This window comes from Ambystoma mexicanum, chromosome 1q (genome assembly GCF_040938575.1).
Source record: "Ambystoma mexicanum isolate Mex_15411 chromosome 1q, UKY_AmexF1_1, whole genome shotgun sequence".
Lineage (NCBI taxonomy): Eukaryota > Metazoa > Chordata > Amphibia > Caudata > Ambystomatidae > Ambystoma > Ambystoma mexicanum.
The window spans coordinates 146,844,648-146,863,473 of record NC_090922.1 but is presented as its reverse complement, the minus strand read 5'-3'; the positions used below and the strand labels follow the sequence as shown (position 1 = coordinate 146,863,473).

The 18,826-nt window shown below is 43.4% G+C and overlaps 1 protein-coding gene across 1 annotated transcript in view; it reads right to left on the bottom strand.

Annotated features, from left to right (window-relative positions):
* Positions 1–18,826, bottom strand: part of LOC138521059 (uncharacterized) — a 512,462-nt gene that overhangs the window by 140,186 nt on the left and 353,450 nt on the right. The window contains exon 13 of the mRNA XM_069633584.1: positions 9,293–9,388. Coding sequence (XP_069489685.1) covers positions 9,293–9,388 — 96 coding nt within the window. The remainder of the gene's footprint in view (positions 1–9,292; positions 9,389–18,826) is intronic.

The following is an 18,826-nucleotide window of genomic DNA, read 5'->3' as shown; positions in this document are numbered from 1 at the left end:
CTTTTCAGCTTCAACCTGTCTTTGGAGCACTAATATAGCTCTAGATTTGTTCTTATATTCGGTTTTATTTTACTCCTTTTGATTGCTTGGACACGAGGGCAAAGAGATCGCATTTCTTTACGGAATTATTTCCTCAGTTCAAAAATTGGGTGATTGAAAATGTACTTGTGACTCATCACAGGCCGGGCAATCAGTTTTGTTGATTGAGTAATCAACTGAATATGATCCGTATAATATCTTTGGACCTTCGATTCAAGTATGCAAATTAGAAAAGGGGGTCCTGGGAGTCCCTCTGCCAGACATTAGTCCTGGTTACGAGAGACTTACCCAGAGTCTTTAGCTCACTATCTTTCACAGAGAAGAAATATCCTAAACATATCAGTCTTTGTCCTGTCCTGAGGCAGTCCAGCACCGAAATGCTAGGCAATTCTTCTCTGAACAAGAGTATCAACAGCAACCCCAGATCCGTGTTTCGGTCTGGTTGGACCTTATCAGTAGGGTGGAGCTGTGCCTCTCTAAGAATAGTAAGCAAGGGGTTCACGTCTGGATCCCCCTAGTAACTTTGGGTGAGATGCAAAGTTACTCAACTATGCAAATTAACTAAGGGGGGCTGGGAGTCCCTCTGCCAGACATTAGTCCTGGTTACGAGAGACTTACTAGGAGTCTTTAGCTCACTATCTTTCACAAAGAAGAAATATCCTAAACGTATCAGTCTTTGTCCTTCCCTGGGGCAGTCCAGCACCGAAATGCTAGGCAATTCTTCTCTGAACAAGAGTACCAACAGCAACCCCAGAGACGTGTTTTGGTCTGGTTGGACCTCATCAGTAGAGTGGATCTGTGCCTCTCTAAGAATAGTGAGCAAGGGGTCCACGTCTGGATTCCCCTAGTAACTTTGCGTGAGACCCAAAGTTACTCAAATATGCAAATTAACAAAGGGGGTCCTGGGAGTCCCTCTGCCAGACATTAGTCCTGGTTACGAGAGAGTTACCCAGATTCTTTAGCTCATTATCTTTCACAGAGGAGAAATATCCTAAACATATCAGTCTTTGTCCTGCCATGGGGCAGTCCAGCACTGAAATGCTAGGCAATTCTTCTCTGAACAAGAGTATCAACAGTAACCCCAGACACGTGTTTCAGTCTGGTTGGACCTCATCAGTAGGGCAGAGCTGTGCCTCTCTAAGAATAGTGAGCAAGGGGCCCACGTCTGGATTCCCCTAGTAACTTAGGGTGAGAGCCAAAGTTACTCAAATATGCAAATTAACAAAGGGGGTCCTGGGAGTCCCTCTGCCAGACATTAGTCCTGGTTACGAGAGAGTTACCCAGGGTCTTTAGCTTACTATCTTTCACAGAGGAGAAATATGCTAAACATATCAGTCTTTGTCCTGCCCCGGGCAGTCCAGCACAAAAATGCTAGGCAATTCTCCTCTGAGCAAGAGTACCAACAGCAACCCCAGACACGTGTTTTGGTCTGGTTGGACCTCATCAGTAGGGTGGAGCAGATGAGGTCCAACTATGTCACCCCAAGTGGGATGGGTATGCCCAGACGTGGGTCCCGTCCCTGCTGGGCCTAGAGAACCAAGCTACTCCTCACTGATGAGGCCCAACAAGGCCGAAACATGTTTGGGGATGCTTGTGGTCTCGTGCAGAAGGGATATGACCTAGCATTTCCGGCTCGACTGCCTCTTTTAGGGTGGGGCCAAGCCTGATTTGCATATGGTCTTTCCCATTCTGTAATGGCTTGGCAGGCAAAGAACGATGGTCTGGAGGGTTGCCCGGAGCAATGCCAGAGGTTAAGATTCATTCTAAACCTTCCAGCCATCACCTCTTTGTTTTTGCTTTTTTCCCTTTATTTCAAGTGATATTTGAGATTTTACAATAGAGTTTTTTAACAAATCTATTAGGGGTGGATTCCATCTCAGTGGTTTTTACTGTTGTTAAGTTCAACCTCATGGCAATAATATTGAGGCCTCTATATTTCATGAGAAGTCCATTGAGTTACAAGTACATTGTGATCACTAGGTGTGGTTGGTTCGACTTTAAAAGAGGCAATGTATTTATTTGCACTTGATGAAATATAGACATAGTCTAGAATGGATGAGGATATGCCTCTATTCCATGTTGCCGCTGGAGGATGGTCTTCCGTTGAAGATCCATTTAGCATAGAAAAGTTTCGGATCTCCGTTAGTGCAGACCACTCGATCACACGCAGCTTGGATTGATTAGTAGTGTTCGTCAAGCAGTTCATATTAAAATCTCCCGCAACGATGGTGGTTTGTATTTGGGAATCAAGGGCAATGAGATCCAGAATTGTTTCAATTTTTGAGAGAAACCATGGTTCGCTTGTAGCTAAAGCGTTCCAGTAAATGTTAAGTATTGCTGAGACTGGGAATAATGGGTGTTGTGCATTAGTCGTGGTGATTTTGACCGCCTTTATACCTGGGTCCAGCAAAAGCCAAGGGCAGAGTTTAAGTTTGAAATCTATTCGCACTTCTACCAGCAGTCCTGATGACGGCCGCCCTAAGGTTGGTTTTCATGCTAGTGATGTAACAATTTGATGGTCTGACCATGTTGGAGTCGTTGTCAGCCATATTTCGTGGAGTAGAACTAAATCATAATTATGCATATCTTGAGAGATCTTGTTCAAAAGGTCAGAAAAACCCCTTGTATTCCAGCATGCCATTGTGCATGCTTGGGTCACTACTGGGGACTCATGCTATTAAACAAGTTTGTCAAGACAAGCACTGGCTTTAGTAATCCATGTCCACTTGGATTTAGTTTGAGGTTGTGCTGGTTGTTACATAGCTGGCTGGGGCACCCAGTTGCAGTTACAACAGATTTGGCCACTTGCTTTGGACGCTATTTGATTGTTTGTGGATAGAGGCCATTGCGGTCTATTTGGTTGTTGCATGGGTTGTTCAGGCTTAACCGGGGGTAGATTTGCTTCGAGAAGTAGGCCCTTGGCATGAAGGGCGTTCCTTTCTCTCCAAATTAGATTCTTCACTAATCCTGAGGGAATTACGACTTCCATTGTGTCTTGGTTGGAAGGTATGGGGTATCTTATCAGGTCGATATCACTCGATTGAATGTAATACAATGCTGGAATGGCATGGAGTAGGTTTATAAGTGTTAGTCTGTTAGGATATGGATCAACATATACTCTATCAAGCATTGTTACAGTTATTGGTTCAGTGTCCAACTCAGCGGGTGCGTTAAAGATCATTCTCTGCTGTTCTTTGGTCGGGACATTTTCCATAGAAAGGGGCTGCTCTAACAAGGGGCAGGGCCGCACCTCCACCTGGGGGCTGGTGTGCAGGGGATAATCAGCAGCAGAGAAGGATCAAGGGAGCCGTGCAAATTCATGGACCCAGGTAAGTGTTGATTAGCCTTCTGCATTGTAATAGTCTGGCAAGATTCTGTTTGTTTCTGGTCTAGAGTTTTAAATATCGGAACATCGACATTCAAGTTGACACAGAAGGTTAGTTTAGGTTTATCAGAAGTTAATTGGTTGCTGTGCAAACTATAGTGAACACTTTCTGTAATAGGTAAAGAGTGTGTAAAGTAGACATATAAGTTAATTAGATCTTCATTAGAGTATTGCAAGTTTCCAACAAAATCATTCGCTGAGACTGAGTTTGCAGACGGAATATTTGCTAAGGCAACAAATGATCTAGCTTACCTTGAGGAGATGCAAGATTTGCCGCAGGGGGGATATGCAGGCCCATCGAGATCACAGAGTTGACAGCTGATTGGGTGGGGGCTGCCCTTGTGTGTTCCGAATGAGGGGAGCTTGATTCACTCAGGTTGTCAATTTTGGCTATAAAAGTTTTGGTTTTAAACTTGCGAGTTGTTTTAGCAGGCATAGGCATATTTTTAGATTTTTTTTGTTTTTCAAGATGTTGGGCTTCTCAGACAGCCCAGAGGTGTGTTGTCTATTTCTTTTCCTAGTTTTCTTTTTAGTTTACCTGCCAGGGCGAAATACTTCATATTGAGGAATTTCTAAAACAGTCTCATCTGGTAGAGCTACAGAGATTTGTTTAGGATTGGAAGATTCCTCTATTAATTGAACTGAAGAGTTTATTAAAGAAGAGGGACCTAAAGAAGAAGGTGCCGGCTGGGGAACCTTGTCCGTCCTGGTTTCTGCCATCTCTAGTTGCTCAAGGCTAGAGGTAGCTAGATTTAAAGCAGGTTTACGTGGTTGAGAGCAGGCATTGTCTAACAAGGAGGGTAGGTTCCATACCATCCAATCTAGTTTATTTGTAATAGTTTGGAGAAGTACTGTTTGTGCAGAAGTTTTTTTGCTGGAGCCCTTTGTATAATTTTGCTAAGGTGAATATACTTGCGTTGACTGCCGTAAGGGCAGTGTCTAAGTTGGTAGAGTTGACTGATAGAAACCCGAATGATGGGCGTGGGGTCGGCTTAGAGAATGAGGCCACTAGCTGAAGTGGGAGAATGGGAAAATACCCTCCCCCCAGTCTCATCCAGACCATGGCCTAGGGGATCACGGCCCAAGCACCCCCCACGAGAGGAGTTTGACCATTTCCCTTCCTTACCAGATGACAAAGTATCCTGTTTCAAAGGCATACACATACGAGGAGCATGCCCCATACCACGCCCTGGTCAAGCTGACGCCTGCGACATGGACCAGCTCAATTAGGCAGCAACCACAAAACACTGTCATTGTTAGAGATGCCATGACGACATAGCCAACACACAAGAACACACTTGCCACCATGCACACTGGTCACTCACACACCAACCCACACGAAGAACATACTTGGTGCTATGACTTAGATGACTGACACACCCACAGACATGCATCGTTGTTATTTTTCACATAGGCCATCTACAGCACCGCAGAAACGCAAGATGCCTGAAGAGTTTGTGTAATATGCTTGCTGATGCTTTCTCGCTACCTATCCCTATGAAGACGCCACCGTATATACCTAATGCTGCTTGTGACACTCTGTCGCCCCGTGTCCCCGATATTATGGGTTATGTACCACCACTCAGAAACTAGTCCCAAGTAGGGTGACAATCAATCCAGCATTTGATTGAGCTGTGGCAGAGGAATCCCAGCAGTTAGTCTGTAAATTGCCATAGAGGTTAGCAGGGGGACTGCTCCAGTTACACGGATCAAGCAAACCACTCAATGTTTCTCGATTGCGGCATAGATATCATATTAACCATTACCAGAACCCTTAAGGTACCCCGCGAGCAGAGTACAGAGTCACAGAACCGCAGAGCTGTGTGGTCTGCAGTCTGCACTCTGTGGTCCTCTTGCTGATGCGTGCGCCGGGTGGTTTTTGGAGGCGTTCACTTGGTAGTGGGCAGGTCTGAAGATGTAATAAGAAAATAGACAGATATTAGCTTGTTTTGAAGTACTGGAGTCCAGAAATATGTATTTTAGTATCTGTCTTGATGTCAGTCAAACCTGAAGATAGAAATATCCAATGAGAAGTAGTTGAAAGTCAGTTGGAATCCAGATGACGGATCATAGCGCAGGAGGCACAGAGCTTGCTGCAGGTCTGCAATCTGTACTCTGCGGTACTCTTACCGGTATGTGCCTCGTGGCATTACATTGATGACGTCTTTGTCATATGGTAAGGGACTGAGTCTAGTTGGGTAGATTCTGTTAAAAGGATCAACTTTAACAGTGTGAAGTTGGGTTTTACAGAGAGTCATAGTACCTCTGAAATTGTTTATCTTGATGTCACAGTCACTTTGGATATAGGCGGGTTACACACTTCTGTTCATAAAAAACCCATAAAAAACCCAAACAAAACCACCTGTTCGAGTCTTCCTTTACATGTTGTAAGAAGAGTATTCCATATGGTGAAGAAGTGCGATACTGCAGGCATTTTTCAGATCTTGTTAAATTTCAAACATTTTGTTTAGAAGCTTCTCTCAATTTTCGTTCTTGTGGCTATTCAAAGGGTGTTGAAGAGAATGCTTCTGTGAAGGCTAGACAACTCCATAGGGATCATCGTCTCAGTAAAAATAGATCAGTTGATGGGATGATAACTGATGATCCTCGTTTTATTGTGACATATGGTACTTCTTCCCAAAATGTCAGGAAGATCATTGAGACATTGGCATGTTCTTAGGATGCACAAGGATCTATTACCATTGCTCTCTTCATGACCTGCCCTCACTTTCAGACGGGCGCTGTCACTAAGGAATAATTTAGTGTTGAGTTTTCTCCAGTCCATGACGAGAGCATCCACACAGACTTAATGGCTATCTACATCTCCAGTGTGGTTTATGAAATGTCACACATGTAAGGTGTGTGCCCATGCTATTCCACAGAAAGCCTTTCAACATCCAATTACTACCTTACCCCATATCATCAAACAATTGATAACGTGTGATACCACCTTTGCTGTATATGCACTTTGTTGTCCATTAAATAAATGGTATGTGACAGCACCACTTGTAAACTCAAGATTAGGATTTTGCAGCATTTTAGAACTATTAAAACTTCTGATCCGTCGTATCCTATGGCTAAGCATTTTAAGGAGTACCATGATAAGAACAGACAATTGTTAATCTTTTTTGGTGTTGCCCACATTGCCATTCATCCCAGAGGTGGGGCTAGAACTCTCAGATTATGCCGTCTGGAGACCAAACTTATTCTGGATTTGACATCAAAGCGCCACTTGGCCACAACATTTATGAGGAACTGTACACCTTTATTGGAGTCTGATTTCCACTGAGCTTTCATTGCATGTATCTTTATCTTCTATGTGTTTATTTCTTGGCCACGTCTGTGTCTTAGTCATTGTATGGTTTATTAATCTGCTGCTTAGTTTCTAGGTTTCATTCTCTTTCATATATTGGTCTTAGCTGCAGTTTTCTTTGGCCTTTCTTTAGATCATGTCCCCCTTTAGCATATGGATTCTCTTGCACTCTGCACCCTGAGTCTAACTGGCCTTGCTTTTAGGTCATTTTAAGTTTGATTTGATGGTTGCTACGTAACGTTGTTTATATAACGTGTGTTATTGTTCCCTTATGATGGTGTCATACATTTGCATTTTTGGAGCTATCAGTACATTTTGTTATCCTCGCACCTTAGTTAGCTAGTAGCACATACATATTTTAAGATCTGTATTTCTTCATTCCTATGTACATTTGGTCTTGTTAGCTATTTATGCACTAGCACTTTAGTCTTGGGCAGCTATGAGCATTTTCACTTTAGCATGCTAATTTGCATGTCAGTATTTATTTGCTGCTATGAGCATTTGCACGTTAGGACATTGCCATTTATTTAATATGTGTGAGGATGTCAGTTATTTTTAACATGCTGAACATGTGTATTACTAATAAACATTGTAATGAAATTCCCTTTTGAATCTGTTTTATTACATTGTCCAATGAGGATTGATATTTTGATCAGCAATTAACGCACCAGCACTTTATTCCTGAGCGGCTCTGAGCATTTGCCCTTTAGCATGCTTGCCTGTATGTGAGTATTTATGTTGCTTTGGGCACTCACACTCTGGGATTCTGGTATTCAGTTATAGTGTATGAGGATGTCAGTCACTCTGACCATATTGAACATTTGTACTGCTAATTAACATTACAATGAAATTCTCCTTTAAATTGATTGTTTATTATTACCAAATTGCTCATTGAAGATTGAAATATTCATGTGACTTTGTTAGTATGGTTTCTAAATGATTGTTAGTTACCCATTCCAACATGTCTGCCATGATTGTTGTCAAAAGTAAAGAGGGACTATGAAGCTTGAAATAGTCATTGTTTCCATATGAACCCTGTGTGAACAAGCACAATTGTAGAGCAAAACACGTTATTTGGACATTTTTTGTCCCTTTGTACCCTGCCTATTGTCAACTTTTTTGATACATTAAAGTTCAGTGTTATTCTTTCACAGTTTATGTTCATCCGTTTTGTTAGAAGAGAAATTCACGTAGTCCCTTCTCTCTTTCTGTGGGGCCATTAAAAAAGTAAACAAAAAATGGCCACCTGGTGCCCAATGTCTCACATGCAGGAGCACAGATGCTTCAGGGACGGCGGGGGTCAGCTCTGCAGGGTGGTATCAAGTTTATTTTGGACAGTTCACCGCTCACTTTTTAATGGGTTCTTGCATAGCTCTCAAACATTTGTGTCGCAAAGGCACCAATTTTATTTTTGGTGGGTGAGAGTCCCATTGAAACGAATGGGCGTGCAGGAGGCTTGGCGGGGTAGTCAGCTGTTTATATGGCGGGTGACAGCCGCAAAAAGCGTGTGAATTGAGAGCTATGGTTCTTGTTCCTTCTTTGCCCCGTCTCGTTTTTAGTTGAAGATGCTTGCAAGGAACACAGAGCGGGACTGCCCAAAGATTGCTGCTTGCTCTGATGATAGCGGTACGGAGTGCTCCCCAGCCCCTCCAAGCCCCAAACAGTGCAGAACAGTTGCGCCCTTTGTTGCGGCTGGCTTTGCCGCAAGTGTGGCCCACTGCAGATAATATCCTCCTCTTCCTCTTCCTCTTCCTTGGTGTGAAGGGGACAGTGTTTCCTAGCCCAGCTGTGATGTCAGAGCAGTGGGTGGTGGCAATTGCGAGGGCGCCCAGAACAGAACAGTGATGCCCTTTGCCGCATTGAGCTTCCATTTCCTCAAATGAGAGCAATAAAGATGCACCGCTGGGTATATATATTGCGCAATTGTATGTGATTTTGCCATTTATTCCAAATGTAGATTTGCTAGAATAGGAATATCTGAATCCACCTTGCTGCCAGCAAGTATGCAGTCTCAGTCTATCTGTGCTGACAGCTTTTAGGGGGGATTGCTGTTCATGGCAATTGCTCCCCACTAATAATACCCCATTACCTGCTCTCTTTCTGGCTCGTTGCCTGCACACTCAGTCGCTCTCTTGCTCACTTGCTGGATACCCACACTTCTCTGGGATGATCCAGAACATTTCCTGTATCATACCCTGGGTTGCCATGCAGTGTTGATGCTGAGTGCCGTGTTTAACCCATGGTATGCATTTGTTGGCCTATGAGAAGACTGGTGCACTGCGACCAGCAGATTAACTGTGTATTCTTTGGGCCACCTACTATGTATTTGTGCTATGCCAACCTTTCCAGAATCCACATCTGGCTTTCATGATTTGACACATTTATTAGTAAAACAGGTTCATGCACTGTACTCAAATCTGCAATTTTTGTCCTACTATGTGCCGATGTTATGTACATACATGACAGTTCCAAACTGCATCCATCTTTTGGTAAAACAGTTCACAACTTGCAAATATTTTAAATAAGATAGCTGTTCCAAACTTCTTGTCATGTACCTTATCAAATTGTGAAGAAGTGGACGAACTTTCGCTGAAGATAAGGTCATCGGGCAGCACGTCATCAGAGCTTGACTCTTCATCTGCTGCGGAGGTCTTCATAAAGAGAAATGGTAAAAACAAAGTGATTTGCCTTTGAATGGGATTACTGGGGAATTCAACGCTGTCCTTGACATGTGTTTGCACAAGCTGGTCAATTGAGATAGCAACGGGATTTGGATGGCCTTACCAATACATTTGAAGTGTTCTTGGTATGTAATGGGTATAATGGCAGCCACTTCACATGTGAGACATTAACTGGTATTGGATGGATTATTGGATCACTTGAGGCAGAGCTTGGCATATAATGGCAATCACAGAATATGTGAGGCATTGCGTGACATTACTGATCATTTGAAGCTGTGTTTGGCATATGATGGCACCAAATGGACATGTGCAGCATTAACTAGCATTCGATGGCAATGCAGGAACATTTGAGACTGTGCTTGGCACATAATGGCAGTAAGTGGACACGTGTGCCTTGACATTACATATGATGCTGTGCACATAATACATTAAAGGGGACTGGGTGGCATTAATGGGCCATTTGAAGCTGTGCTTGGGCTATGACAGGGATATGTAACCTGTGGCTCCCAACGTGTTTTGGACTACAGCTCCCATGATCCCTCACCATTGACTGTGCTGGAAATGGCTGATGGGATTTGTAGCCTAAAACATCTGAAAAGCCAAAGATTGCAGGCCCCTCACCTATGATGACAGCAACGAGATATATGAAACTGCATATACATATGGGGACCATATACAACATTTGCGGCATAGTATGGCATTACAGGGGTCTTTGAAATTGCATTTGGCATACAATGGCGCACCTACACAGGCAAGACTGTACCCTTCATGTATTGACTATGTCATACATCTGATGCATTGGATTGTTTTACTGGGGCATTTGAGACTGAAGCATACCATAGGATGAGAGCAACATCCCACATGAGGCTGCCTATTACATATGGTGACTGTTGCCGTACATCTGAGGTATTAACTCTCATTGGGTGACATTTCTGAGGCACGTGAGTCTGTACTTGAGATGCAATGCAAGCTTCCGGATTTGTGAGGCTGTGCATTGCATACAAACAATACCTGAGATGTGAGGCTGTAACAGGCATAGATGGCAGGTGGCTTGATTTGGCATACTGTGGAGGAACCTAGACATTTGGGGCTGTATTTCACCTCTGACGGCTATACCTATCATGTGATGCTCTAGCTGACAGTTAATGCCCATTTGCAGCTGTACAGGCCTTTGAAGGCACTGCCCCCCGGCTACGTTGCTTCTGCATGAACCCCTGTCACATCATCGACCCAACAACAGCATTTTAAGGCATCACCCTATTCAAAATGTGATAGCTAAAAAAGTGATGTGTCTGCTTATGTAACTGTTTGTTATTTTTACTGCAAGCTGATCTAGGGATTGTTTACATTTCCAAAATCACTTCCTGTGATGTCCTAAGGGTCAACGGTCACATGCTTATATAAGGGTAGGAGATGCCACTTCCGTTACACCAGTGATTTTGGTGGTTTACGTCCCTCTCTGCGGTGCAAAGAGGTAGAAAGATTTTGGAGGATCCTTGAGTGAACTAACATGGAGAAGGGTAGCGCAGCGACGTGTTTGCTGGGTGAGGGGGCCAGGGCTCATGCTCAGATTTCAAAACAAACGGTAGGAATCTGAAGAGGAATCAATTTTTCATGGAAAGCTAACTTCCATGAAGGGGTTATGTGGAGGTGGGACAGGAGTCAGATAGATGGTACATATGGTACAGGAAACTTCATTTTATCAGGCACGTAATTTGTCTCTAATGGAGGGTGGATTCTCCTCAGAGGCATTATGTTACAGCACAACTCTGCAAAGGCACTAGACACATCTCCCATGGAATGTGCTAGAAGATCTTACATAAGAAAAAAAACAAGCATGACGTAACCCGAGGTACAGAAAAAGACCTCTGTAGTAAAATACAGTTTAATGAAGTACAGCCACTAATCAATTCAGGGACACAGATTATTTCCAGTAAGAAGACAAATCATTTTGCTACTGATCTCCACAGTCAAAGCAGTCTTCCCAGGGGATGGATCTTGTGGACACATTTTCATGAAGTTGGGCCGAAACACATAGGTATTTCCTCTCTGGTGTAAAGAAAACAACCAGTAAGCATTATCAGCTGTAGTGCCACTTCAGGATTTTGGGTTCAATAACTCATTTGGATATGCACGTACAGCCGCTTCATCTTCAGTGATCAAAAATTGCTGAGACAATGCAAGTTTGAGATTGTTGATGAGAGTTTCCTGTCAGAGTGTAGCACTTTATATCACTTGTGTGCTTAAAATGCACTTGAAATAAAGTACTCAACTCATAAATATAGAGAAACGAGTAACATGTGAAGTCTGTATTCACTTCTTATAACTGTGGTCTGAAGACATACACACCACTTTACAAAACTACTAAATTAAACAAATGCTTGAAAAACATGTGTAATGCCATTTCTACCCACACACTAACGGGGGACGCATGTAAAGCCTCAATCGAGGGTCCTCTGATCTAAAAAGTCTCACACACTTGAAACAATGAGCGGGTAGTGTTTGCTTCATTGCCATAAGTAAACAGAAGAGTTTGCGGCCACAGTAGACCACGTTGCTTTGGGTAATATAAGTGATAGGAAAGTGGCTTACATACATGAATTAGCTTTTGACATTAGTTGTATGAAGCTATAACGTTACAGACGCCCAGCACAGCCCCTCCCTCACATGTGCTTCTCCGACCGCTGTGCCAGGAACTTGGAACTCAATACAACAAATACATTCCATATGGAGTGTCCACTACCTCACACTCCACCATAATAAGAATACATTGCAACCCTATGTAAAACCACATTTGACCTAAATTTGCTTCTTACCAAGTGGGGAAAGTCAGGTACATGAAGACAGGACAACATCAAACCAGAGTTTCTTTCATCTGCATGGGCAGGGCACATTTCAACAAATGGCATTCAAACAGCACATGCCTATGCAGACCCGTATACAAATAAGAGGTATTGCCATCCTAATAAAACATTTTACATTGTAGAAATTAAATCTCTCCCCCAGAAAATTGAACTGAGAGTTCCAATGCCTTGCAGTCCTTCATCACCCAACCAGGAAGAAGTAATATTAGCAATAAACAAGCTTGGTAAAGGGAGACGTCCGGGCCTAATGGCAAACGTTACAGTACGGGAACTTTGCATGCACGCTTTTGCATACTCAGAACCCCAGACATGTGGAAAATATCCCTGGGTTCCCAAGCAGACGCCGATTTTTTGGCAACGAAAATCCAACAGCAGTGATGTAAGAAGCGACAAGGTAATACATAGATTGCTATCACGGCTTGATACATATTTTTAATACATCTTAGTTATGTATGGAGGATACATTGCCTCTCCTCTCTCTCTCTTCTCAGTAACTGGGACTACATTATTGCATCATTATCTGTTGTGCCATCCATAATTGACAGCCCTAAACACACAGAAGAAATGATAGGTGGGTAATCAGTAGTGTGTCCTCATTTTTTCCACTAGTTTTTTTTAACATAGGTCAGGTTTTTAATCTTTATATTGTGGGTTCTATTCTCTCTAGACAGCATGTGACGTGAGGTGACCCCTTGTACGTCTATGCATTACCAATGTTTTTGTGTCCTGAAGACGGCGTAAAGGGTTTCATCACATAAGGAATGGATGGGACTACACTGCCCCTGCCATTAAGCCAGAAACGCATTCTGTGTTGACACTACCAGTGGACTGCTTTTCCAATATACATTATGAATTGCTTTTCCACCTATGTTACTAACATCACTAGAAATGTAGCTATGCATTAGTAGTGTCTGCATGTGGCATCATAACTCCTCCTTGCTGTTTTTTGTACTATTTATCATAGTTGTGCAATGAAATGTTGGTCCGTGATTAGCGAATTTTTAAATACGATTGGAATAAACAGTTTTTTAATTGACCCTGACCTAGTGAAAATTGCTGATTTACACAAAGCAATTCTATAATGATCACAGTATATCTGACCCCCAATTGTGTGTAAAGGTGGGGAAGCTTGTGATACTCCGTTTTGTCTATATTGCTTTTGCATACTCTACATGAACTCTTCAATTGAAGGATCAATTGGAAGGTGGAGAGAGGATTGTTTCTTGCACATCCATGATTGTGTTCCCCAAAACAGACTGAGATCCAGCATCAGTTAAAAACGACAGGTCCATATCATTAATGTACTACACATGCAATGTATTTGCTAAAATCCTGAATACCAGGATCATTAAGCTACTTCCTTCTTTGGTGTGACCTGGTCAGGTGGGTTTTGGTGGGGAGGTGGGAGGGGGACCAGCTTGTATCAGGCAACATTAGAGAACTACACAAATTCATACAACTAGCTAATGTTAGGTATGTATCTATTGCTGTTCTGTCAATTGATGCGGAGAATGGCTTTCAATAGGTAGAATGGAAGTAATTGTTAGGTCTATGAATGGATGAGGTGCGGACCAACGATATTGTAGCTGGTGAAGTGAATGTACTCCATCCCCAGAACCTTAATTTCTGCAAGTGGTACCCATTTGCATTACTTTCATTGGGCCTGAAAGATAAGGCAGGGGAGTCCCTTATCTTCCGTTAATTATGGTGGTAAGGCTTGTACCCATGAGTATCAAGCCAACCCCTGAGATTGAGAGTACTGACATAAAGAAACATAAGGTCAAAGTTTCTGAGTACACCAATGACATAAGGGTATAAATATCAGATTCAGTTCGTTTTGTCCCAATCTTGAAGTGGATAAGGAAAGGATATGGCTTCATCACAGGTTACAGGAACAATCTGATAAAACAGAAGCCTTTTCCCAAACAAGATGGTAATCACATCCCAATTCATCTAATCTCTTCTTTTGTGGAAGAGGGAAAGTATAAAATACATATGTACATGGCTCACTCCCACACTGAGGAAAATACACTTAAATATGAATCCAAAAGTAATTTGTTTCTTGTAGACCATTAGACATACTTGAGGCAGTAAAGGATTTCATTGGTTAGCACACACACACAAGAGCCCCTGAGACTGTGCAGCTGTGACGCTGATCTCTGCCCGTGGTGCGGGTCTGCCTAGTCATGAAGGAGGGCTTCCCTATCTGAGAATTAGCACAGTGATTACGTGTGTGCCAAATACCAGGTCTTATTATGTGTAAAGGAAATATCTGCTAGAGGTGGAGGATTGTACATACATTGTGGATAGGCAGAGTGGAATTGTACCAGTCTTGCATGGTACTGTAAAACAATGGCCCCCAAGCCCAAAGCTTGTTCTGTTAGGAAGCTCATTGTTAATGCACATGAAAATGAATATTACTGACTCTTCTGTGTGAACATCATTGTTTAACACACTATAAAAACCCTGAGATTTGTGAGCACCAGGGCCACAATTTAGGGATGGGGTACTGTGCCAGTTTTCCTGACCATTTCTGCACAGTTGTACATAAATAAATCCTGATTCTGACTTAGCTACCTCAGTTGCATATCGAATTATTGACTGACTGGATTACCATACATATCATGGATGAAGTGCAGTCTCACAGAGATGGGTGGTGCCCCATTCTTGTCATGGTGGAAGCAGCTGGAGTCGATAAAAGTTGTCCCCACATGCAAAATACTGCGCTTGCTATGCTGCTGACAGCTCTCCTGAAATCCTGCTTCAGTAATCTATGCAGGATATTGTCATACTGCTTGTAGATTGGCTGAAACTCTGCATCAAACTGTCCTCCCATCAGAGAGATAGGTGTGAGGGTGGACTTTGCTTTACAGTGTTTTGGGACTTCCATAAGTCATTTTCCTTTCATCAACCTTCCAAATGGGTTGGTGGTGGGATGAGTGCAATATTCCTCTCCTGGTTGTTTAAAAAATCTCTGTCCAGCCCTTTCCCTCTGAGGGTCCAGTAGTATATGAATTCTCCAGGGCCTGAAAGCTAACTAGGTTATACTTCTACCTATTACTTGACTCAGGTCTTGGGAGTGACAGGTCATTGGCTTCCATCAAAGCCTCTCTTTGATAAATAAGTACACAGTAGTTAGGGGAAGACTGATAACCTGGAGTACATGGATCATCAGAGGCCTATTGCCAGTCGATTAATACCTTGGCCAACTACATATGAAGTCTTTTGAGGCCTTGAAGGGGAAATCTACCATAGGTAATGGTATGTTCTTAAAATTTCTACTAGCGTGGGTGGCAGGAGAGGAGTGCTTATAGTAAGGGAGGTCTGTCTGTCTTATCCCTATCCTTAAGAGCCAGCTCTTACTGTAAGAAACATACTTCAAGCTATGCTCATCACAATGATATTGAATGCTGAGAACATTTATGGATAGACCAAGGGTTAGAATGGAGAATCTGTGGGAGGCGAAATGGGCGAGGTCAAGAAAACTCCAGCAGAGGAAAATTATTTGGTTAGGTTAGGTTAGGTGTGTCAGGAATCAGGGTTGGCACAGGCGTGGAGTGCTAAAATATGCCTATTGAGACATTATGTGCTGGAAGGACAAGGAAACTACAGTTCCCAGCATCCTTTGTGTTATTTTGTAGTTGGGCCCGTGCGCGCCTTGCCAGATGTACTGCATCAAGAATCAAGGCAGCTTAAAGGCAGGCAACGGCGGTGGGCAGGTGTGGCTTATTGTTGATTTGAAGCAGGAGGCAGGCGGCCGCGTTCGGCAACAGGAGGAAGGCGTCCGCATGCGACGAAACAAGATGCAAAGGAGAAACGCTTGATCGCACGCGTTCACGGTGCGGTAGGAGCAGAAGGGGCGCTGAGTAGCCGGCAGAGACAACGCTTGCTGTTCTTCATCTGGGAAGTCCCACAGGGCTCCCCAGCCTCAAGATAAGTACTCGTGGGGGCAATATATTTCTGAACTGCTTGGAATGATTTACCGCTGTTTCAATATTTGTCTGGGAAGTCCCGCGGGCTCCCCAGACCTGAGATAATTAACGCCCTAATCTCTTTGAATTCAATCGGTGTGAAAACCCAAAGTGTGTTACTCGTATGTTACAAGAACTTTGCCAATCTTGTGTTGGGTTAATGCAGGAAGTACTGCATATGGACAACGACATTTCACTAGTGCCAGGAACTAAAGGAAATGCATTTATGTTGTATGTTGCTAACGCTGCCCGAAGGGCCATGTGTATTGTCTAATCATTTTGGGAAGCTTTCCCTTATGTGTGGTCATATTGCTTGCTTATGTGTTGTATGAGAATGATATGTCAGAGCAGGATACAGGGAGGTAATAATAATAGGGCAGACCCTCTTTTTTGAAGGGGGCTTGACTCAGGAGGGTGAACGGTATAGAGAGAAGGGGGGGAGAGTCAAAAGCTACCCTGACCAAAGGCGTGACATGGGGTCACCATATTTTGCAGTGGAGCTAGGTAAATACTAACTCAAAGAGGACAGAGAACAAAAACCCAAGAGTGTCGAGAGTAACAAAAAACACACAGGCGCAGTGTGTTAAACTGTTTTTGTTCTTTGTTAATGTAAAATAAACAAAACCCCCTTTTTTGTTACTCTCGACACTCTTGGGTTTTTGTTCTCTGTCCTCTTTGAGTTAGTATTTACCTAGCTCCACTGCAAAATATGGTGACCCCATGTCACGCCTTTGGTCAGGGTAGCTTTTGACTCTCCCCTCCTTCTCTCTAGAGCAGGATACAGTACACGTACTAAGGTGTGCTATTCAGGAATCAGGTACATGTTAATAGTGCTGGTGATATTTCTGTTCATTCTATGTGAGATAGAGTAGGGTTTTTCCTGGTGTTTTCCCAGTCCCATCCACATTCGGAGTTTCCTTACCCTCTTTCCGGTGTTCCTAATTTCCCCTCCCTATCCACAACCTCTCCCTAACCCCTCTTCCCCCCATTGGCTGCCACGTGGGGACCTGTTTCCTAAATCAGGCGCCTGTGCCAACCACGGTGGGAGGGTCGAGTTCATTCGGCTTCCGTGGTTCGGGGGAGAGTGTCGATCTCTCTTCCTTCCAGTTAGTGTGATTGTGACATAATAAGCTACCCCCAAATTGGGATACTCACAACCACCTAAGCCAAATGGACCTGACACCTCCACCTTTAGTGGATGTGCTAAAGGTTTTACAGGATATGCAGTTGGAATTAGCACATGCTAGGCAGGAAGCTACCACCTTGAAAGCACAGGTACAAGAGTTGGTAGCGCAAGGTACCCCTTTGGAGGGGTCCAGTACCTCCACTAGGGGCAATCCTACGGTCATTGTCCAACCACCGAGTAGTGTACCATTGGGCTCACCAGAACGTTTTTCAGGGGATCCTAGAAAATACATGACCTTTCTTACCCAATGTAGACTCCATTTTTTGTGCAAACATGCAGCGTTTGAGACCATCCAAGCCAGAACCGCTTTTGTAATATCCTATTTGACAGGGGATGCAGCAGCCTGGGCGATGCCCTTAAAACAGAAAGATGACCCCTTGTATATAACTGGGATAATTTTCTAAGAGAATTTGGTAGATTGTTTGATAGACGGGAGGTTTCATTGGCCCAAGAAAAGGAGTTGTTAGGGTTAAGACAGGGATCACGAGATTTGGTTACATATGTGACACAGTTCAATAGATTAGTGATTGAAACTGAATGGCCAGAAGCAAAACAGACGGTACTGTTTTATCAAGGGCTACGGGAGGAAATGAAAGATGCCATTGCGCAGGTAGAACCGCAACCCAGTACTTGTACGGCGATGATAGACCTAGCCCTTAGGTTAGATCATAGAATGAATGAGAGAAGGGGAGACAAGAAGAAACCAGAAGCAATCCCGTTTGTGAGATTGGACAGGAGTAAAGGAGGAAGGAGTAGCGATGTGGAACCAATGCAGATTGGTAGTATCAGAGGTCCTTTATCTGAGGCAGAAAAAGAACAGCGGAAACTTAATAAATTGTGTTTGTACTGTGGACAGGCAAGTCATTTTATTCGTACCTGTCCTAATACTCCAGAAAAGAATCTTGGAGGGGAACGAGGCAAGAAGAAATCGGGAAAAGAGTTGGGCCGACCTTAGGGGGAACTCAGGTGACAGGCCCGAAGGAAGCAAGGTTCCCCAAATTAGTGGCAAATACAGTTGGGAGCAAGACATCTCATTTGTATATTCTGGTAACGTTATGTTGGGTGATGTCTAAGCAAGTGGTGTTGGCTATGGTGGATTCAGGGGCCACAGGTAATTTTGTGGACATTACATTGGCCCACCAGTTAGGACTACCTGTACAAGATAAACCAAGAGTGGAAGGGGTCCAATCAGTGGACGCTTCTCCGTTAGTATCTGGTCCTATCAAACAACAAACGCATAAGTTACAGATGACATTTGCATCAGGTCACAGAGAAGACATTGCTTTTGATTTAATAGCTGCCCCACAGTTTGGTTTAATTTTAGGAATGCCCTGGTTAGTGCAACATAATCCCAGGATTGACTGGGAAAAGCAGACTGTAGAATTTA